Here is a 24,160-nt window from a genome sequence, read left to right as displayed (position 1 = left end):
GGCCATAAAACCGTCCCTACCCCTTCCCTGGACTCTGCTGTTGAAGTCCCCACTCTGCTGTTCCTCCTTATGACAACACTGTCCTGATGCACAGGATAGCAACATCCAGTCCCGGACCAGCTAGAATTTTACAGGCCAGTCTCTTGAAATACGCAGGCTGGGAATGAGAGTTTTATCACAATGGACTGCTGGCAGTTCTCATTTCCAATGGAGTACAGCTCTGGGAGGTCACTAGACATCAGCATTTAAAAGTACAACAGCCCAGGTCAGAATAAAGCGTCTGTTAAATAAAGCTTAAAAACTAAGAAAATTAGTATTTTCCTCTCCTTCCAAGGCTTGTGATAGGTGCACGCATGGTAGCCAGGCATTACAAGCAGCAGAATAAAAATGCCACCAATTACAAATATTAGTATGTCTCTAGATTAGGTTCTCTGTAAAAAATGTGGCAACATAATACACTCAGGAGTCACACCATCCACCCGACCCGTGCATTATGCCACATCAGCATATTAGGCTTTATTTCACGTGTATCTATTTTATTTTACATATAACCATGTGCTGTCATTCTGACAGATACCAAATTGTATTGCCAGGTATGCTTATGAAGGAGCAAACACACCAATGAATTGCAGCTACTTCTGGGATGGAGGGCACCACATAGGAGGATAAGAGGAGTATTTTGGCCAAGTACTTTGGTGCAAAACCTTGACCTTCAGGAGCACACACTATGGGATTGCTAATGTTCAGGCTGAACAACAGGGGCGCCATTTAGGGGGGCAGGGGAGGGCTCTAGCCCCCGCCCCAAGTTTCGTAGGGGAGATCTATTCACCCTAGCCGCAGACAGAGCTCTTAACTGCAACAGCTTGAGTGTGATATGTGATGAGTTCGGAAGCTGGGAGCAGCACAGCCTTTGGGGCAGGGTGTTTGTTTATAAACAGAGGCAGGGTGATTAAGATAACAAAAGGCTTGTCATTAAAGTAAATTAAGGATTGTTAGATGATCCTGAAAGTACTGCCACGCACTTCAGTTAAAAGATAGGAAACAAAGGGTAGGAATAAAAGGTGAGAGGTAAATAGTGGTGTCCTCAAGGGTCTGTACTGGGACCAGTCCTGGTCAACATATTCAGAAATGATCTGGAAAAAGGGGTACACAGTGAAGTGGTAAAATTTACAGATGATACAAAATTACTCAAGATAGTTAAGTCCCAAGCAGACTGCTAAGAGCTACAAAGGGACCTCACAAAACTGGGTGACTGGGCAACAAAATGGCAGAAGAAATTCAATGTTGATAAATGCAAAGTAATGCACTTGGCAAAACAGAATCCCAACTAGACATAAAAAATGATGGGGTCTAAATTAGCTGGAGCTGTCAATAAAGAGATCTTGGAGTCATTGTGGAGAGTTCTCTGAAGACATCTGCTCAATGTGCAGTGGCAATTAGAAAAGCGAACAGAGTATTGGGAATCATTAGGAAAGGGATTGATAAGAAGAGAAAAATATCATATTGCCTTTATATAAATCCATGGTATGCCAACATATTGAATAGTTTGTGCAGATGTGGTCCCCCCATCTCAAAAAAGATATACTGGATTTGGAAAAGATACAAAGAAGGGCAACAGAAATGATTAGGGGTATAGAGCACCTTCTGTATAAGGAGAGATTAAAAAGACTGGGACTTTTCAGCTTGGAAAAGAGATGACTCAGGGAGGATGGTGTGGAAAAATTGAACAAGGAAGTGTTATTTATTCCTTCTCATAACACAAGAACTCGAGGTCACCAAATGAAATTAATAGACAGCAGATTTAAAACAAAAAGAAGTATTTCTTCACAGTCAACCTGTGGAACTCTTTGCCAGGGAATGTTGTGAAGGCCATAACTATACTAGGTAAGTTCATGGAGGATAGGTCCAGCAACGGCTATTAGCCAGGGTGGGCAGGGATCCAACACCATGTTCTGCATGAAGCTAGGAGTGGGCAACAGGGCAACTTGATGGTTGCCTGTTCTGTTCATTCCCTCTGAAGCACCTGGCATTGGCCACTGTTGGAAGACGGGATACTGGGCTAGATGGACCTTTGGTCTGAACCCAGTATGGCCATTCTGATGTTCTTATATAGAACCCAGGTGTATCTGCTCCCCGCTGTAACCCACTAGACCCTGCTTGCCTCCTAGAGCTGGGATAGAACCCAGGAGTCCTGACGGGGTCTCTCTCTCCACAAAATTAGTAATAAAGTAAGAATATACATGACAATTTTAAACCTAACCAGTGTCCCTTAAGTGACTTGCCACAAGATGTCAGAATGTGCTGTTATTAGAGCTGAGTGGGCCTAATATTTATTTAATTTTCTCTCTTTTATAAAGGAATTAGGTACAGGGCTCCTGTCAGCTAATTGCTAAGTTATCTGCCAAAAATTAGAGTTTTCAAGTGCCTACGTAGCCCCAGAAATCACGGTTAAAGTTGCTTCTCCCCCTGCCAAATTCTGAAATGGCGCCCCTGCTGAACAAGCAGCCTTCTGCAGTCAAGGTCTAGTAAAAATAAATAAATAATAATAATCTCTATAAACTGCAGGGAACTTATGTAACGAATAATCCTTTGCACAGCACCTCCCATCCAAAGACCTCAAAGATCTATGCCCACCTTTTAAAGTATATTATCCCATTTACAGATAGGAAACTAACTGATTTGCTAAAGTCACTGGCAGAGTCAGGATTAAAAGCCAGGTCTCATGGCTCAGTCCCATGCTCTAGTAACTCGACCAAGCAGCCTCCCATAAACAGAATTTCAAGTTGAAAGGTCTCTGCAGGCTTCCCCACCACCACTGATGCTGCAATCTTTAAATGTCTGTAGGATATTAAAGACTGTGGGCCAGATTTTTAAAGGTCTTTTGGCACCAAACTCCCATTGGGAGTAGCGGAGACACATCTTGCAACCAAAAGTTCTAATATGAACACTCCCGAAATAACCCAGCTTTTGTTAGCCTGAGAGGTGATTTGGACCGAATGCCTAGACACCCAGCTGATGTGTGACAGCTTGGAACACTGCTTGGTTTCTTGTCCAATTCTTGACATTTCTGTGTAAATATCTATTGGAAACGGAGAACATTCATTGGCTTGATGTAAATCTAACTCTTCCTGGCAGGCTACAGGGTCGTTTACCAGGGAAAGGCAACTAGGACACTCAGACATTTTTCCTAATGATTTTTTTGGAGTCTGCGTGTCTACGTTAGAATCTGTGTTGCCTTGTGAGTGGTTTAATAATGGCTTCTGAAGGCTGGCTAGTGCCCATTAACATTAATAGGGAGTTACAGAAACGAGTCAGTTCAGTAAATTACCCTCTCAGGATGGGCTACACTCATCAGTCATCAATAGGCACGCTGGTTTGGGAGTGCAATCCTTGAAGGAGGAAATGGAACTGGAATTGATCCTCCAGGGGTGTCTGTGTGCGCAATTCTCCTTCGTGATTATCAAACTAACAAAGAGCATGTATCTGGCAGCACAGAGACACAAGACAGCCATGCCTCTTCAGGAACCCCCTTCAGAAAATGGTCTGGCGCATCTCTAAACAATGCTTAGAAACAGCACCAGCCATTATGGTTTAAAAGCAGTACGACAAAGAGCTCCCACCTTCCATAGTCGGGGTGCTCTTAGCATCAGAGGTCTCGGAAGTGGGCTCATCTGATCCATCGTCAACTGGTATCTGCAGGGGATAGCCTGGAAAACACACATTGAGCGCTCAGAACAGGTCCTTGGCTACGTCTAGCGGGCTGTTCCATTAACCTGGCCCAGCCCCATTTCCTTATCTGAAAAGTTGGATGGCTGTAGCTGGCAATGACAGTAAGATGTTCACCAAGCGTTAAAGTGCCAGTTACAGATTCAGCGAGAGTACTGAAAAAAAAGCCAACAGCAAAATTTGCTGAGCCACCAATCCAATGCAGAGCACATCTAGGAACAGCAAAGCACAATCAATCAATCGATCAATAAAACCTTTCCTTGGAGACCACAGATGTCAGATTACATCCATCTGAGTGAGTCACTGTAGTTCACATTGATGTTTCCAGTGCAGCATAGGCGCTCTCTCAGAGCACAATGCTGCATTGATAGCTTATCTTCTTCTGTTAGTCATGTTTTTAAATCAATGCAAAGAGGGAAAGCACTTGCAAGGAATTCTTCAGTGCTCCGTATGGATTATTATGGTGGGCCTGGGTTACAAGCAAAAAGGACAGGGACACTCTTTGCAAGGAGTTCCAGCACATAAAATAACGAGAACTGGAGACATTGATTTCCGAAGAATGATTCAAGCTAACCCAAGCAAAGTCTCTTGGACTCTGGTGCATGAGAATTGAAACTATGGCATTGACCGAAGGTTGCTGATTTGACTGGAGAAGGGGGCCAACCTTGAGGGGCCTGGAAGGGAGAACAGTCCTTGGAATATGCCACAGGCTCTGTCCATAACATTGGGACCCCATTTGCCTGAGGCAGATACAAGACAGGTATCTGCCTGTCTCGGTCCACATTAATGGAGTATTAGTACTATCAGTCCCCATGACTACACAGGTCTGTGAGCTGGATGGTTAAATACGTGGGGAAAGACTTCGTGAAAATTTAGGCCTAAAATACGGGGTGAGGGGAGCTCTTTTGGAGAAAACTTCCCCACTTCTCCACATTCCCGGCTTTTCCCTCAGTTGTCCTGGCTCGCTACCCAAGAGAAGGAAGCTGGCTGCTGGCAGCACCTTTGGGAGCATTGTTTTTATCATCAATTGAGCCGACTCGTGAATACAGAATGCACACGAATGCTGCTGCATTATTACAACCGCAGTCACTAGGAAAGCGACAAATGAGTCCAGGGGAAATAGGGAGAATCTGTGTATTAGAGAGACGACAGGGGGTGGGGAGAAGGCAACACAGGCCAGGCAGTATGCAGCGGGGGGGGGGGGGGGGTGGAGGGGAGGAAGGGAAAGAGATGAGCCCAGGCAGTAGGGGAGAAGCAGGAGCGTCGGGGTGGGCAAAGCAAAGGAACGGAGACAGCAAATTAGACAAAAGAAGAAAAACCCACTGGCTGGTATTAGGTATGGGTATTGGGTATGCTCAGAGGGCAGGGAAGGATTTTTGGTGAGGTCAGACATCCCCTGTATCTGACACATACTGTAGTCCATCCTTCCCTCGGTGAATATTCATAAAAAGACACGGGGAGGCACAAGTGGCTAGAGCAGAGTGGTGGAAGCCTGGCGGTCGAGGGCTGTTCCCAGGTCGAGATGGGAGAGTAGGGATTAGTGGTTAGAGCAGGGGGGCTGGCATTCATGATTGATGATTCTCCTCCTGCCATGACTCACTGTGTGACCTCTGAGGTCTGTGCCTGCATTTATCCTCCCTGTACCTCAGTCTCCCCACATATGAGAGATAATACTAATTTCACAGTAGGGGGTGAGGATTCATCACCTCATGTCTGTAAAGCCCTCCAAGATACACTGATAAATGATGCCATTCACGTGCATGCTACTAACATCAGAAATGTGTGCCCATTTCCAACACATGAACAGAGGCCCCTGGGAACAGCACCCTACAACATCCAGACCTGCCATTAGCACTTGCTTAGGTGACGTCCCAGAGCCCTGGACCCCAACGCAAGCCAAGTGGTCTATTTGTAAAATACGTCTCTCAGCTTTGCAATGTTTTTCTCTTAGCATCACCTCCCCAGAGAGATGAAGCAGAGCATTCAGGGAAACACCGCTCACTACGCAATGGGGAAATTGCTCTTCCAGTCTTCACAAGACAACACCAAGAGTTACTAGTTTAAACTATCAGGGGGTAGCCGTGTTAGTCTGTATCTACAAAAACAACAAGGAGTCTGGTGGCACCTTAAAGACTAACAGATTTATTTGGGCATTTAGTTTAAACTAGTTTAAACGGCTCTGATAAAAGCGCTATCTGATCCTTTGCGCACACAGGGGGCTTATACCCTTTAGCCCACTGAAAGCCATTGTAAAAGGGTTCTCTCGCCAAATCAAAAGGGCAGAAAGTCGTAAGTTCCACTCTCTAAATGAGGTGCCAGTTTCAGCCTAGAGACTGGAGGGGCAGGTGAATAGGTGGGTGCAGTTTTGTCAGTGAGATGCATTAAAATATCCAAAACGTCTACCAGATCCCTGGAAAGAGTGCGCCCTCGGCATTCCTACCAGCTCATTAGAATGACCAACGCTCCATTCCTCATTCTCCCCCATCCCAAATGCCTCTGTCCCAATATCTAAGTTATTATCCAGAGATTCCTGAACCTTTCCAGCAACCAATGGATGAAAAGATGGCTGCCATAATGCATAAACTGAGGTAGATACAAGTTTGAGGGATTTACCCTAGCGACTTTTTAATTTTCTGAATCCTGTAAAGGGGGAAAGGGTTTATAACCATGTTTGGAGGGGGTAAAAGGAAACCAGTGTCACAACAGGAGGTAGCTCATCTACACATCCATGGACATGAGTCTTTTAAGCATGAACAAAGAGAACTAGTACATGAAGGAGGATCTGAGGTGCTACATGGAGGGATGGGAAATCTCAGTTCTGGGCCTCAGTCTATTAAAGAAGCCATTAATCTACATTTAAAAAACAAAATCAATCATCCAGGTCCCTTCTATACCGGACTTGGGAAAAGACTGTTTCACCTCCTTTTATTTCCCAAGAAGCCTTTACCTTTTTTCTATGAGCAGCAAGATTCTACAGCCTTTTACAGATTTCACATGCTCTATGGACTCAAGTGTTTTTTCTTCTATTGAAACTTACCTCTGAATGAGAAAGAGAGCACAAGGCAGATGGGGATGATTACGATCATCAAGTCTGGCCTCCAGCATAACAGGGGATAGGCTCTCACCCAGTGATTCCCTCACCAAGCCCAAACCCCAAACTACGGTTTGAGCTATAAAGTATCTGAATGTATCTTATGTTTATCTCCCAGAAGCTCATTTACTGCATGATGATGTCTCGGCACCCAAGTAATTCACAAAAAGGTCCCCTTTTCCTAGACTTTGGACTAACCTTTCATTGAATCATATACATTCCCAAGCGTCAACTCTATGGGCAACCTCACCCCAGTCTCCTTGTACTGAGATCTCCCAGCTGTGTCATCCTTTCTCCTGGAGAGAAAATAACCTGCCTGTGGGGGAAGGTCCTCCCCTTCTCCCATGACTACCCCCATCTGGTAAGGCTCACCTGATGGGATCTGCTTAGCTTGGCTCATCGAGTGGTCTTCCATCATATTGAAATCCTGACGTTGCTCAGCCATCCTGTTGCAAAAGTTATCTAAAGGGGAAAAAATTTAACACTATTACACAAAACCTCATGCAATGCACCTTCCCCTGCACTCAAATTATTGCACTATCTCCTATTGCTCTGTGGTGCATTTTCAGCTCATCAGTTTAATTCAAGGAACACAATCTTTTCTTTTTTGGGGGGAGGAGGGGAGGAAATCAGATGGCCATTAATAACTATTAATAACTAGCTGCCTTTTAAGCTACTGCAACAAGCTATTTAACTCATTCACTTTTTCAAGGGAGACTTGAAAAAGCTCACTATCGTGATCATAGACAGGTTACAGCTCAAGGTATGTGCTGAAGAAAGTGGTCCCCCCTGACTGACTGATATAAGTTACGGCTGGATAAAGGTTTGACTGCTAGACTCTCCTTCCACTGAAGAATGATTCCCTATCAAGCTCCTCTAAACCTACGATCAGAAGCAAATTTTTGTCCACAGCCTTTAAATTTACCAAAAGAGCAAGAAAAAAAGCAAAATGCATTAAGATGGTGTCTAGGATTCTGAAATGGCCGACATCAACTGGGGAATGCTCTTTTAAAAAAACCCCACGGTTGTATTAAGTTATAGGCATAGAGATCAAAGCAACTGCAATCCCAATAGAGAGCAACAACTGCATTTGTGAAAAGAGGCTGATTTTTGGGACCAATGTGAAGAGTTAATCATTCTTGCACAGGTCGGAGAGACAAAATACCAAGGCTGTGTCACCAATTTCCTGCAGCAGACTGAGGACACAGGCAACTTCATATCCAATGCACCACTGAAGTTACACAAGCAATTGAATAACTTCCAAGGGAAAGGACCCATCATGGCTCATTGTCTGGCCTATCAATTTTCACAAGTCTATGTCTGGGACACTGGGACTCTGTGGCGTAATACAGACTAATTCCGCAGCAAACTGCTTGATAGATTGCAAGTCTGTGGCAGAGCCAGTGGCAGAACTGAGCTCAAATGACTTAACCACAAGATCATTCTGTCTCTTCTTCCAGTCTCCTGCCTCTGACGTTACACACCTTCTAATTTCTACAGTGAATGAGACAAGAGGACGACAAACCACAGCCTCATTCAATACACAACCCGGATTCATTCACTGAGCACAGTTCATCCTGTATGCTGAAGAAGGCAGGGATTCTGTGGAAAAAACAGTATGCATGTATCTATATAAATTAAAGACTATCATAATGCATACACAGAAGAGGGCCACGTCAAAGTATTACAGGCACGCTTGATTCTGGCATTTCCTAACTTTTGAGTGCTTGAATCTGCAACCTTAATGTTATTTCCTAGGTTTTGGTTTTGTTTTTTGAAGAAAGGAAAACAAATTCTACTATGTGTAACTGAGGAAACAGTGACCTTGGCAGACAGTTGGGAGACTCAGTCCATAAATGCTTGCAAAGCACACAGAGATCCTTAGCTCCAGAGCATTATAGAAAGCAGAGTTGTTCTTTTCATTTGATTTTCAGACATTTTGCATAGTTAATAAAAAGCTTCCTCGACCCGCCTGTATTTTTGTTGTTTGACGAAATTTGAAGAATTCCGTCCTATGGCAAAAATTAAAAAATAAAATAAAATAATCCCCCTACAAACCCTGAACGTTTCTCAGAGCTGGATGACCTGAATCGGTGCTGAAGTGTCGGCCAACAACAAAGGGAAGGGGGTGCTTTACCTGGCTTACTACCAAGTTATTTCTGCCCCGGTGATCTGAACAGTGCATTTGCCAATTAAGCTAATTTGTGTCCCTAAATGACCCAGAAAAGGGCAGACTCAGTAGAGCAAATCCAGGTGTGAAAGAATTAAAACGATTTTAACACACGAGAGAGCAGAAAAGCATTTTCCACCCAGACACAACACTGTTGCAAGGACCACTGTCTTCATGAATGTGTGCTGCACAGGATAAACGGCCTGCCATTCTGTGAGTAATCAGCTGGAACAATGTACAAGTGATTTAAAAATAAATAAATAAATAAATAAATAAAAAGATTCATACAAAGCACCTGTATGAATGTAGGAGATTTACTTAGACTGGAATCTTTCTGCTCTCTATTTGCAGAGCACCTAAGCGCCATGAAGCCCCAGTCTATGGCTCTTAAATGCTCCCACAATACAAATAAATATTAAGAACAAACATTCCTAGTTGTGTAGCTGTTTTGCAACTAGGAATGGTCTAGTGGTCTATGCATAGGATTGGGAAGCAGGAATTCCCAAGTATTTGTTGTGGGCCTTCCTGCAAGAAGGGGGGAAATGGTCAGGTAAGTCAAAGTAAAATCTTCTTTTTCTTCTCAAGAAAAGTTCACAGATTCCTTACAGTCCCAGAAAGCTCCCTCTCCAAAATATTTAGGCGTAAGGAAGCAGGAGGGAAACTTAAGTGTACGTCCTCAAGAAGCAGTCTGAGAGAGACTACAGCCAAGAATAAGGTGCAAAGGAAAACAAGTATCCCGTTTAATTTATGGTATATGGGTGCCGACAAAATTATCCAGTTCTGCAAAGCGGAGACCATGATTCTGCTAACAACTCTCGACTAAAAGCGATCTTGATTTCATGATAGCTGCTCTAATTACAGCCAAAGATAGTGATTAATAACCTAATCCCAGGTTTACCACAACTGGATGGGAGGGAGCTGAAACCAGGAATGCTGCTCGGGTTACCCGCAGTAAGGAAGTGAGCTTACATGGTTTTGTTGGCTGGCAATAAATTAACTGGATCTTTAGAATGGAGTGAGGGATTTCAACTCTCCAACATTTTTTTCCATTAGGAAGATGTCTGTGCAATTTAATTTCTGCTTTAAACAACTACAAAATCATCTGAATGAATTGCACGGAAAACCTTCAAGAGCTTGCCCTGCAAAAACTCACCAAGTGATAAGCCACAAGAATTGGTATTTGAAGCGGACAGAAAAGTCAGAATCTGCTCAGTGCACTTGATTAAAAAAGCATTAATGGAGTTTTGCCCACCTAAAACAAACAAACAAAACAGTTCTAATTATCTGGCCATAAGCCAATCTCTTTCTGGAGCTCCGGGAATCATATTGATTATATCCTGCCCATGGTGGGCTGCATTTTGGTGCTTTTTTAGGACTGGCAAGCATGTACGCGATAAAATACAACTACTAAGCGGCCATACAGTTCACAAAACCAAACTGGAGTATGCCATAGGTGAAAATGAGGTTTGCAATTCAATACTTGAATTGGCTACTTTTTTGTTTGTTTGTTTTAAATTGTGCCAATTTTCTGGCGTGGACGATGCCAGACGGAATCTTCTATCCAAACAGGCCCAACAAAGATGATATGGTAAGCACCTTTCCTACATGCTGTCCTGCTATTGTGCTCCCTGGGCGGACGCGGATCTCTGCCTGACTTCCAGGCCTTGGTTTCTATGTCAACTAGAGGATCAATTAAGACCAATTGGGATGAGGAAACATGTCTACTAGCATTTGACCTAAGATCCATCAACTCATTTCACTGAACAGCCACAGGTATTATCACCTTTCCATCATCTCCTAACTGCTGACCCAGAAGTGAAAAGCTCATGAATTAACTGCCCTGTATCTAAACACTAACTGTATGTTTCTTTTTAATTCTCCCTTTCGTCTACCTAACAACCTTTATAAAAAAATAATCAGTGACATTTCCCCCAGACTGTCTTCCCCTCTCCCACAAACGCTGAGTCAGGTCTTCACGGTATCCAGGCAAGAGTTTCTCTACATGGGAACACTCAACAAAATTAATCCAAATTAACTAATGGTGTGAATTCAAAGGGGATCAATTAAACTGCATTAAACCCCATGTGCACACACTCATTCAAAATTAAAGTGACCTCAATTCAGCCTTCCAAAGGGAATTAAGTTAAACTGAATTAAGGTCATTTTAATTCTGAGTGAGCACGTCCTCACAGGGACGCACAAAGCTAATCTGCTTTGAATTCACACCTTTTGGTCTGGTCTACACTTTAAATTTATGCCGGCTCAGCTATGCCGGCAGAAGGCTGCTTCTGTTGACGGAGTTAAATTTGTTCGGGGAGTTTGTATTCCCACACCGGCAGAAAAATTCCTTCTGTCAGCATACGGCGTGTCTAGGCCAACATAGGCTCTGTAGCGTAGACATAGCCTTAGTCTGTTTGGATTAATTTTCCTTAGTGTCCCTGAATAAACAAGCCCTTGGGAATGCCAGATTAGGATGCCTACAAGGCGGTAAGGCTTCATGGCTGGGGTCAGACAGACAGGAGTGAGGGCTAGTATGATTTTTCTGTGGAAAGCATTGCTGTGAGCAAAGATCCTCCACTCATAATACAACATTTAATATCAAAGATGCAATGGCAAAACAGCAATCGCAAGCTAGGAATCAGTACCAGCAGAGAAAGTCTATATAAGTCGTCCATGGGTGGCCTACAGAGCACTTGCTGGTGGTCTGCAGAGAGATGACTGGTCACATGGTGCTGGCTCCTCCACCTGGCTTCCAGCGGCGTCTACAGGTGTCCGGGCTCCTCATTACTTAAAAGACACTGGGTGTCTATCAAAGATGCTAGAAAGAAGGAGGAGTGGCCGGCCTAGCTGCCCGCTAGGTAAGGAGGAAAGAGATGTTATGCAGGCAGTCCCAAATGGGAGGGGAAGTGTTCATAAGCAACCCCCTCAAATGACAGGGTTCACACCATGGAACAGCTTGAGAACCTCTGAGTTCGGGGGTTGGAAAGACTGTTACATCAGAATTTAAAGACAAATTGATTTTCCTTTGGTGTCCAATTTAGGGAGAAGAGAAGAGATGCTGCCTTCTCGGGCGTGGAGAAAGAAGAGTTACTTTTATTATTAGGTGTTTTATCTTAAAGCTCCAGCTGCTGGAATCATGTGATTACTTGTGACTCTTAGGGTTTTATTTAAAAAAAATAAAGCGCCTCTAGACCTAACGGACGCAGAGAAAAACTTAATTTGAACTCCATGGCTCTAACACCAGAAGGCAAGAAAAAGAGCCCCAAATCATTTTTAAAACCTCGTGATTTTAGGGGGTCTGGCTCATGACTTTTTAAATTCTGGGGGAGTGGCAATACTGAGATAGTAGAACTGGCCTCCCACCTCGTGAGAAGGAAGGAGCGTCTCCCACACAGTCAGAACACTGGGCCTGGTCGTGAAGACTGGAGGAAAAGTGTGACCCTCCCTCTGTTTCCAACATCCAGACGGAAGGGAGTGCAAGGACAGCCTATTCCCATTATCCACAGGACAAGAAAAAGTGGGGGGCAGGGGAGGAAGTGCTCCAGAGCAAGACCAAATGTGGCTGTTATGTTTAGTGGGTTTAGCCCTGGTCCCCCTGGACAGGTGTGTTGGTCACAAAAGCCAGCCTTCCCTGCAGAGAACTGTTCAGTGGAAACAAAGCACAGGGAAACCTGCTCTTCCACAAGGCCCTAGGATACTGCACCTATTCTGTGCATAACAGTAGAAATCAGTCCCCATGGCTGTCCATCTGGAACTTCATCAGAGAAAAATAAATCCACGTGGCCACCACACGGAACAGAGAAACACGGCAATTCGGTGAACAAATAGGGAAGAGCACCCTACTACGGGATGATCTTTAAGTACTGTAGTTCTCCCAGCAAAATTTAAAATATAAGCAATAACCTGCAGTATAGATATATTTTACACATCTCTGCTGGATTATTTCACCCATCTCTCCCACTATTTTGTTTGTTCTACTTCATTAACTGTAAGCACGGACGACTCTGGCGCGCGCACACTCACTCAGACTTCTGATGCCTACAAATTTCTGCAACGTAACCATGACCTTCCATTCCTTCAGTTCAAAACAAGCAGCAAACACACCAAACTCATCTGTGTTCAAGAAGCATCTCATTCTAACCGGGAAATTCCTGCATCATTCTCAAATTAGGTAACCGTCTCAATGACTAAATGGAATTTACTGAAAAAAAAATTACTTGACTCTGGTGAACAAATGGCCCATTTCAGGACCGACTCCTTAAGCAAACGTGGTGCTCAAGTCACTCACGTATCACAAGCCATGCAGATTATGACAGAGAATAGCATAAAAGTAAGGCCTCCCAATACTGTCTCCGTCTCGGCTAATTGAAGAGAGTCAAGTTTCTTTAAAAGTAAGTGAAAGCAGCCCTACCTTGACCCAAAGGCTTCCACAATGAATAATAAGGATAGTGATGTCTCTGAGTATTTAAACTTTGCCAGCACCCCCTATGCAACCGATAGGCACGCTCTTCAGGGTCTTATCAGTTTCCAGCAGATCCACTCCTGCCAAGGAGGGACTTTATCTAAACAAACAGCCTATCCCACCCTTGACAGCACTTCAGGGTTCTTCGAAACTTTGCGTAACTTCACAATTAGGATCTGCCTCTCAGGGGAAGAGGCAGCTGGTGGGTTATAGCTAATATGGAAAACAGTGCGGTGCTGTGGTGCCAAGGTTTTATTGCTCTGAGTTAGGGATGGCTGGGCGTTACCCACAACGGCTGAAGCATTATTTGGAGTGATTTGCACAAGTGCCAATAAACTCTCTACCGGAACCCACCCCACCATGTATTCTGTATATGCCACTTTTACGAACAGTTATTTTTGAAATGTGAGGGAGGGATTTTTGTTCGGTTGTTGCTGTTTTATAAACACATATGATTATTTTCAGTATCTCTCCGCTGATAAAAGCAGGTTCTTTGAGTGGCAGGAATTAAAACTTCTGAGGGAGAGGGGAGTTATAACATTTTAGAAACTTCTAGAAGTCACGTTAAATAGCTTAGCCATTCACATCACGGCGCTAAGAACTGGTACGTAAACAATTTCCCAGCCAAGAGCCTTGGATAATCTCCCCTTCCCAACAATAAAAAGAGGTTACAAGATAACCACACTCGAAACCTGTCACTGGCCTAGGACAGGTGACTGCCCCGCTCTGCCCATCAGAGGAGAGTGATTTTGGAATGGATAGAAACAAACCTTCCTCTGTTTGCTTTGTTTAAATGGCAGCAGTTGGTGGCAGCTGAAGTATGATATATATAAAGGCAATGGAGATGCATCAGCAGTCAAAGTGCAGGGCAGTGTGGAGAGATGCTTATTAAAAGGATTCTGCAGACATTGCAGAGAGAGTGATGAAGTTCTCTTCCACTGCACTATGGGTTAAACTCAGTCATGTTGTAACGAGGAGCAACTCTTTTTAAAGTGTTTGAATAGCATCTCTCTGGCTGTGCCCGGCCCAGTCTCGCCAAACAATTCATTGAAGACTTGTCTCATACAAAGCGCTAGGAGCACTGAGTGCTGAAAGCCAAAGCGGCAGGAGCAGCAACAACATATATTTATACGGTGCCCTTCATCCCAGAAAAGCCCAATACATGATGTCCATTCTGCACACAGGGACCAAATGTCCATCACTGAATGGCCTCTTGAATGTAGCAATTCTTTAATAGGACCCAGCATCACTAGTGTTCCGGACAGGAAGCGAAGGCTACCACAGCCAATTCACGCTGCAGAGGAAATGTAAGGAGGCAGAATACAATTATCCAAGGTGGAATTTGGCTAGGATACTAAGATCAACACCCCAGCTCTTGTGAAAAGTGGCAGGAAATCATGGCTAGAAGTCAGCAGGTTGTGTGTGTCATCAAACAGATGGCACCATCAGCAGCAAAATGCACCTTAATTTCATGCTGGGGCATTGTTTCGAGTGCCATCTATGGAATAAGCACTTCTAATGTTTCCAGTACACTTTGGGGTCTTCTATCCAACTATGAACCTGGCCTGACCTTCCTTAATTTGTGAGATCTCATGGGACTGTAGTTCAAGATGCTGTGTCTGCAAACCAAAGAGAACTGCAGTTTCTACTGAGCTTTATGTCATTAACTTACTATCAAGATAACCAGGGGAGATTACAAAAGAAAATGAATGCACCATGGAGAACCCAATATGTAGGGATAGTTTATTTGTCTGTCAGAACATTCTCAACAGCGTGGAAAATATTCTGCATTAACCGCATAGAGTTTAACTGCACAAGTCTCAGAGAGGGAGGATGACCCAGTGGGTAGGGCACGAGCCTGGGAGTGGAGAGATATGGGCTCAATTCCCTGCTCTGCCACAAGCTGCCTGCGTGACCTCGGGCACATCACTTAGCCTCTCTGTGCCTCAGTTCCCCCATCTGTGTAATGGGGATAACAGCACTACCCAGCCACACAGGGGTGTAGTGAGGATAAATACATTAAAGATTATGAGACGCTCAGATACCATAGTTAAGGAGGGCAGATAAGTACCTATAGATAGAAACCAATATACATTGAATGAGGCAGTATTCCAAAGGTTGACTAAAATATAATATTTTCATATGAAACCAACATTAGTCACACACATGTGCACAATGCCACCCACCTTCTTTTGGAATGAAGCAGATTATAAAAGTAATAGAATTGGTGTTTTTTAAATAAACTTCTGAGCATGCACACTGCCATTTTCGACTCTCACAGCTCTGCCAGTCAAAATCCAGGTTTGATGAAAACATTCAAAGGCGTTTCTCAATAAAATTTTCTACCCTCATGCATCAGTGCCAGAGCTTTTCAAATGAAAATAGTTACGTATTCTTTCCACACTCCTCATTCACAACCACCAGCTCCAATTGTTTTGCTGAAACTTGTCCAAGACATTACCCTCTGGCACAGATCCAGCCCAGAATATGTCAGCCCAATAGCCTGTATTTTTGGAATGTTATGAGTGACTGAAAAGAGGGAGTTATAATGGAAACACTTGAGCATTTGGGAAGTTATAGCTGTAAAAATGGCAACAAACTGCAAATGATGGAATGAAGCTTTTGGAAAAATAACTGGTGTGATTACAAAACTAAACACCAAATGAGTCCACAACAGCTGTCAGGTCCGGTGTATCACGCTGGGCACCATCCCAACTGGGGATCTTGTGTCAGATCGTGCAAATCATAAACTGGACTCTTTGGCCCTGAACAAACTCATGAGCTATAAACCCACGTTTGCGTTATGTAGAGACAAAGCATCAGCACAGGTAGGATTGGGCTATAATGTTTTATCCTAAGATTGCACTAAATTATGTTTCTCTTACCTCAATGAGAACTACTGTGTGTTTGTAATACCAGAGCAAGCTATGGGAAGTGAAAGCACATTATTTTATCACTACACACCCAGTTATCCACTCCTGGAAAATGCAGGTTTATTAACAACTGGTACACTCTGTTAGCCAGGTTTCAGAGTAGCAGCCGTGTTAGTCTGTATCCGCAAAAAGAAGAACAGGAGTACTTGTGGCACCTTAGAGACTAACAAATTTGTTAGTCTCTAAGGTGCCACAAGTACTCCTGTTCTTCTTTTTTCTGTTAGCCAGATCATCCTGCACTGGATAAAATGACCTGTAATCTTCTCCATCTGTAACATCTTTGATTCTATGAATAGGAAAATAGGGGTTATAATAAACACAGACTTCACTACTGCAGCACTGACTGATGCCACTACAGCAATCCTTCCTCTCCTCCTCCTCCCTGCAACCAATCCTAATCCTTGAGAAGGATTACCAAGAAAGAACAGTCATAATCCAACATATGGGAATATTTATCTCCAGGGGTGTCAGGCTGGGGGAATTACTGCAAGGAGTTGGTATTTTTTAATACTTAAAATCTTCTTGCTCACGATCATCCTAGTTTTCACCTGACAGGTAATTTGGCCCCTACTTATCTATGATTATATTTTACCTACTACAGAGTACCATGATAGTCTCAATTGAGTAATCAGTTTAAACACAGACACATGGCAATAATATGCAAATATGGCATTAAATAGCCAGGCATGAAAACCTGATTGCAGAGCGCTGTGCCGACCACAGTGCTAAGTGACGGCCCCAGAGACTAACATCAATTCTTTACGTGTACAATGCAGGCGCGGACTGGGAAGCAGCAGGCCGAGTTTTCCCACCCTGCTCAGCGTCTCAGTAGTGAACAAACGTGACAGATGTTAGTTATGTTGCTTAATGCACTACTGGAAGGCACTCAGATACTATGGTGATAAGTGCAGTATAAAAACCTACACAGCATTAATAAATTCATAGATTCCAAAGCCAGAAGGGACCACTGTGATCACCTAGTCTGACCTCCTCTAGAACACGGGCCACAGAACTTCCCCAAAATCATTCCTAGAGCAGAGCTTTTAGAACATCCAACCTTGATTAAAAAATTGTCAGTGATGGAGAATCCTCTTCCAGGCTCGGCAAATTATTTCAATAGTTAATTACTCTCTCTGTTAAAAATTGACACCTTATTTCCAGTCTGAGTTTGTCTAGTTTCAACTTCCAACCACTGGATCATGTTCTACCTTTCTCTGTTAGAAGGAAGAGACCATTATTAAATATTTGTTCCGCATGGGGGGAGGGATAGCTCAGTGGTTTGAGCACTGGCCCACTAAACCCAGAGTTTTGAATTCAACCCTTAGGGGGGCCATTTAGGGATATGTGGCAAAAATTGGTTGGATGATTTAATTGGGGATTGGTCCTGCTCTGAGCAGGGGGTTGGACTAGATGATCTCCTGAGATCCCTTCCAACCCTGATATTCTATATAGGTACTCACAAACTGTAATCAAATCATCATGGCCTATATTCTTGTCCCTAGATGTAAAAAGCAACAGAGAGTCCTGTGGCACCTTTAAGACTAACAGATGTATTGGAGCATAAGCTTTCGCATGCGTCTGACGAAGTGGGTATTCACCCACGAAAGCTTATGCTCCAATACATCTGTTAGTCTTAAAGGTGCCACAGGACTCTCTGTTGCTTTTTATAGATCCAGACTAACATGGCAACCCCTCTGATACTTGGTTCCTAGATGTGTACATTTTAGGGTGACCAGATAGCAACTGTGAAAAAACAGGACTGGGAGTGGGCGTCTATATAAGAAAAAGTCCAAAAAAACAGGACTGTCCCTATAAAAACGGGACATCTGGTCATCCTAGAACATTTAAATGCATATTAAAATGCATATTGCTTGCTGTCACCCATCTTACCACGAGATCCAGACCGCTCTGAATCAGCGACCTGCCCTCTTCATTATTTACCATTCCCCCAATTTCTGTGTCATCCCCCAACTTTACCAGTGACGATTTTATGTTTTCTTCCAGGTCATTAATAAAAATGTTCAATAGTGTAGGACCTAGAATTGATCCCTGCAGGACCCCACTAGGAACACACCCACTCGCTGATGATTCCCCATTTACAATAAGGGAACAAGGAGTTCAATCTCCATGAATGGCTATTTTCATGCATGGTCCATTTAACCCTCCACCTCTGTATACTGAGGCTGCCAACAAGGGATGTGGACAACTAGTAATTGGATGGAAACCACCAGTTAAAATTTTCACGAGCCTAAGATTTTAAGTTAAAACTAAAACAAAGACAATGAAATGTAGACTTTTCTCTGTTACATTCACTCTGGAGAGAAGGAAATTATTTGTAATAAAGGCTATCACAATTAGACTGCAGAAGACAGGTGAATCAGTAACCACGTATGTTTCAAGAGTCCATGGAGACAGGTAACAATTGCCATATCAAATTTAATCTATCAGATTCACTATACACGTATGTGTTATTGCCATACTCACGTCCTCAGACACAGAAACAGAGAACCGTTTTTCTGGACAATAGATCATGTCCATTTGGTAAGATAGAATGAACGACATGGAAGATTGGTTACCGTTTCAAACTTAATTTGGACCATTGATCTACAGGAGATTAATGATCCCTACATTATAACAACACTAAAGCCGCCTCTAATCTCTGACAAAGAATATATTTCACTCCCAACAGACCGAATAAAAACCTGACCCTTGGTGCTGCACAATGTACGCTAACGTTCAGTAATAAATGTTATACTCCCACAGATGATTTTTTAAATGTATCTCTGCCAAGTGCCAATATCTGATGTGAGCGGGCATTATGGTTATTCACCTGGATGCATTTACTGGGGCAGTGTTATTTGCATACTGTTAAATCATGCATAAGTCATGGCCAGGTGGATGAAGTCACAGAATCTTCACTGTGCTCTGGAATGCCGACTCCTTGATTCAGCAAAGCGGGCTGATTTTTCTTTGCCACACTTCACAGAAGTGGACTGAAAAGGAAGCCTACTGCAGTGAGTGGGACAATGAATCCCCCAACCTTCCTTTACTGGGCTACCACAACCCAGAGTGCACTTCTCAACAGGCTAGCCAATGGTGAAGAAAAAGAAAAAAAAACAAACAAGAAAACCTATACACCCACACCCCTCACACTCTGACTTTTTAGGGCAGATGGTGAACATTTTTAGAAGCCAGGGGTTGCATCACCAAAAATCACAGATGGGACGAAACTCATGGAAGGAGCTTTGAACTGTACTACAGCGAAGAATTCAGCCTTTCACTACATACCCACCCACTTCCACTCGAACAGATCATCTACAGGATCTGGACTCAGCACTCCGTTTGAAAAGGCTGGATTCAAACAATGAATTTTTAAAACTCAAGGCAGAAAAACCTTTTTCTTCTGATGAATTCCCCTAGAACTGGGATATAGGAACTTATCCTCCGAGGTTTACACTGCCAGAGTGATTTTTCTTGGGTAACTAGGCCAACTACTGAACAATGGAAACAACTGAAAAGTATCGTCTGTCTATGGTAAAATCTACCAGTGGACCACAACAACGTTGGCCTCGACCACCGTTACCTGCTCTGTGGTACAGTGCTAAATTAACAGCAGGAAAATTAAAGCTTTTCCTCACCTTCACCGTACATTAAAAATGGTTGTTGGTGATATTTTATTTGGGGGGGAATGAAGGAGTTTATTCTATTCCAGAATTTTTCCTTTTGAAATGTTTTTTTTCCCACACCGCTGAGCGACAGAAGTTTTGCTGACATAGAACCATAGAAGATCAGGGTTGGAAGGGACCTCAGGAGGTCATCTAGTCCAACCCCCTGCTCAAAGCAGGACCAATCCCAACTAAATCCACCACATAATTGATAGTGTAGATCTGGCTACAGTAGCCACAAGCCTGAATGTGGCGTGCAAGGGACGAGCACCTACCCTGTCCTCAGGAGAGCGCACAGACTCCATATGAGTGTTCAAACCCACCCTTTCATTTGTAACCTGCTAATCACCACCCGTTTTATTAACTCAAATACAACAAAGCATAAACCTGTGCCTAAGATTGGCTATTTCTAGGGTTTCCCTCCAGGATCTTATCTATCCCAGCTCCTTCTGACCAAAAGAGACGCTCCCATCAGCCCCTTTCCATCCCAAATTGATATATTTGGAGCCACCACTTATAACGGCATAACTCAGCAGTGGTAGCTTTGAATCTGAACACCGGGCTTTTTTGTGGGGAGGAGGGATAGCTCAGTGGTTTGAGCATTGGCCTACTAAAACTAGGGTTGTGAGCTCAATCCTTGAGGGGGCCACTTAGGGATCTGGGGCAAAATCAGTACTTGGTCCTGCTAGTGAAGGCAGGGGGCTGGACTCGATGACCTTTCAAGGTCCCTTCCAGTTCTAGGAGACAGGATATATCCATTTAAATAGGATTTCCGAGGGAATAGGTTCTATCTGAACTATTACATTAAACTGAAATGGCAGTGTCATGAATTAAAGTCAGCCTGAAAAGCTGTTCATAATTCACAAGCAACTTCCTTTTCATCTCCTTTGTACACTTTTCAGGAAAGTGTTTCCAAGGAACTGTCAGATAACTGAATATGAACAACTGCCTCATTAATTGTAGGCACTAGTGAACAGATATCTTGATACGCCTTGTAATCTATCTTGTCAAGGAACTAGAACAGCTATGAAGATTTAGAGAAAGATGAATTCATTTCAAAGGAGTAGGGAGATGTTCAAAAGGGAAATGAAAACCAATAGTGTTTTAAAGAGATACTGTCATGGTGTTTTTCTTCCTTTTTTAAAAATCATTTTTCTTCCTTATTATTGTTTAATAACCCCTCAGACTTTTGAAGCTTAGTTTTCCTTGGCGATGGAAGGCAAAACTTTCATGGATGAATGCACACTGGTTTTGGCTGGTTACTTTAGGGTCACTCAGGAGCGCTGCATGCTTTGCAATACCGATTATTTAGTTTCGCTGGCTTGTAAGAGCTGAGTTGCACTAACCGGCTTTAGTGCCGCACTGCTTGTGTACGTTTGTGCGCACCTATTTCTGATCTTAGGGTCACCCATGAGCAAGACAGTTGGGATTTCCCAAAGCAGTTAATCATTTTAACTCTAGGGGGAGGATGGACCCATCATTCAATTACTGCATATCGCACTCTTCTGCCAAGGGCACGACCACAAGCCTAGTATACATTTCACAGCGGCGTGGGCAGAAATTCAGAGGTAGCCTTACAAACACTAAAGAGGTTTCCCTTCTCTCTGCACCTACTAAACAGATATAGAAGAAATTAGAGGTCTAGATGGCAATGAAGTGCCAAGTAGTCAGTGTTTTCAAGAATTATCTAAACAGAATTTGCCATTTCCAATCAGCTTAGACCTGGTTCAGCAGGATAGCTCAGTGGTTTGAGCATTGGCCTGCTAAACCCAGGGTTGTGAGCTCAGTCCTTGAGGGAGCCAGTTAGAGATCTGGGGCAAAAATCTGTCTGGGATTGGCCCTGCTTTGAGCAGGGGGTTGGACTAGATGACCTCCGGAGGTCCCTTCCAACCTTGATATTCTATGATTCTACTTCAGGACTCGATTTACTCAGTCGTGACTGACAATCCATAGGTCAAGACAGCAAAAGTAGGCGGACTCAGATGATGTCAAACTGACTGGAAAATGTAGCATTACACCCCTGAAAGTTCTTCCCTCTCCACACAAGAGAAGACCACAGATATGGCGCTCTCTAGATAATGAGAAATTGTTGTAAATTACTTAAGGCAAATAGTTCAGATACTTTGCACTAGGACAATAATAATATGATATAGCACTTTTTATCAGTAGATCCTCAGTTTACAGGTTGGGAAGCTGAGGCACAGGGCAGTGAAGTGACTTGCCCAAGGTCATCCAGCAAGCAAGTGGCAGAGCCAGAAAAAGAACCCAGGTATCCTGAGTTCCAATCCAGTGCTCCATCCACTAGACCATGCTTCCTTAACAGGGTGAGCAATTAAATATGCTGTTATTTCATGTCTTCGCAATGTTACTAAATTAGTTAAATATCTACCAATGCCCAGTTACAAACCTGAACCATAATTCAGTCCATTCTTCTCCTATGGATTGCACATTGATCTGGTGGTATTCAGTAAACATATGCACTGATGATCAAGTAACAGCTTCGCATATTTTTTCATACAAGGCATATGATCACTCAGCCTAGGAAACGTAATTAGGAAGTAGGCTTTTAACAGGGATAATGTGATTCAGCTTTGTGTCTTGCAGGGTTCTGAAATACACTGTCTAGAAATGGATAATTTTGATCCTCTTCCCTGTACTGATGCTATCAGAAGACAAGCCCGCGCAGCTTCCCGCAGTCCCCATTGGCCTGGAGCAGCGAACCGTGGCCACTGGGAGCCGCGATCGGCCGAACCTGTGGACGCGGCAGGTAAACAAACCGGCCCGGCCCGCCAGGGGCTTTCCTTGTACAAGCGGCGGAACAAGTTTGGAAACCACTGCTCTAAAGGCTGTGGTGCATCTGATGTATATCTGTAATGTTCTTTGCATATCTAGCACATGCCAAATTTTCCTCTTTGGATATTTGGGATTTGCAAAGAACGATGTGTGAACGGTGGAATTTATATGGAGCATGAAAGCTGGGTCTATCCTCAGGACCACATTGCTGGAGTGACTGAAAACGCTCTGTGTTCTGACACCCTTCTTGCCAACGTGATGACTGTAACGAACAACACGTAGGGAGACTTTTTACAAAGATTTAAAGGGAGGTTTGCGTTAGTGCAGACAGAAGTAAATTTCTGGGTTCAGGTCCTGTAGACCTGTCACACACAGAGATTCCTCAAGACTAAGCTACTCAAATTGGGTTTCAAAACTACTTCCAGTTTTGACTAGTACACATGATGCCCGTTATAGCAAAGGCATATAATTCTCAGGGAGCTCACTTTGAGACCATTCCGGAAGACGTCTAGTACCAGAGGGATTTTGGTGATACATTCCGGGTGCCAGTGCTTGAACTGCAGCCAGAGAATGGAGTAGGATTTATTGGTGGATATTTTTCTTGAGGCCAAAAGACTGGAGAGATTAATAAATGTTACTTGACTTGAGCATTTATGTTCAAAAACCATGCAGCTAAGCTCAGTGTGTTTGGTTCTGAATGCAGGATGAGCCCTTGAGAAAGGGAGTATTTTCTGACTAGAAGGGTTAGTGATGGGGCTGTCACCAGATCTACAAGTTCTAAAAAGCCAAAGTGAAGGTCCTTTGTGCTCCATCACAGGTTTGACCTAAATTTTGCAATAAAGGGCTGGATTCTGCAGAGCTCCAGTGCATCAGACAGGAAATTCTGAGGGAGTTCCAGATACGTTTTTAAAAAACAGAGGCTTTTCTTGAATGAAATATGAAAATGAGTAAACAGCACAGTAGTCCTTAATCTCCTTTAGAATTGTGTAGAATCTCACCTCAACTACAAGACAGAGAGCATGAGATGTGCCAGCTAATTGTAAAGTACTGGGCCTTGCATCTGCAGAGCCAGAACTCATGGGAGTCAGGTGCTGGGAAGGAGGAATTCCATGCAAAGGTTTGTATTCTATAGCGTAAAAAGCATCTGAAAGAGTCCAGCATGGTCTACAAAATAAAACTGTTTATTAACATAGGCAAAAGCTGGAGATAGAAAGAATGGTCTGCTAGCTATATTTAAGCTAAAAGAAGGGATTAGGGATCTCCCAGCTTTCCGGTAATGTTAAAAAAAAAAAATTTTTTTTTGCTACAGCAACAAATCGA

General features: G+C 43.4%; 1 protein-coding gene across 26 annotated transcripts in view; it reads right to left on the bottom strand.

The window, feature by feature from the left end:
* MAPT (microtubule associated protein tau) overlaps positions 1-24,160 on the bottom strand; it is a 106,055-nt gene that overhangs the window by 41,862 nt on the left and 40,033 nt on the right. For 14 of the 26 annotated variants that reach the window (XM_008162627.3, XM_065577397.1, XM_065577388.1 and 11 more), the window contains 2 exons: positions 7,190-7,279; positions 3,621-3,707 (listed from right to left, as the gene is read on the bottom strand). In XM_008162627.3, the coding sequence (XP_008160849.1) occupies positions 3,621-3,707; positions 7,190-7,262 (160 nt within the window). In that variant the 5' untranslated portion in view covers positions 7,263-7,279. The other 12 variants (XM_065577400.1, XM_065577391.1, XM_065577401.1 and 9 more) reach the window with 7 other exon arrangements.

This window comes from Chrysemys picta, chromosome 24 (assembly GCF_011386835.1).
Source record: "Chrysemys picta bellii isolate R12L10 chromosome 24, ASM1138683v2, whole genome shotgun sequence".
NCBI classification, from domain to species: Eukaryota; Metazoa; Chordata; order Testudines; family Emydidae; genus Chrysemys; species Chrysemys picta.
The sequence above is the reverse complement of the archived record's forward strand: the minus strand, read 5'-3'. Positions and strand labels throughout refer to the sequence as shown.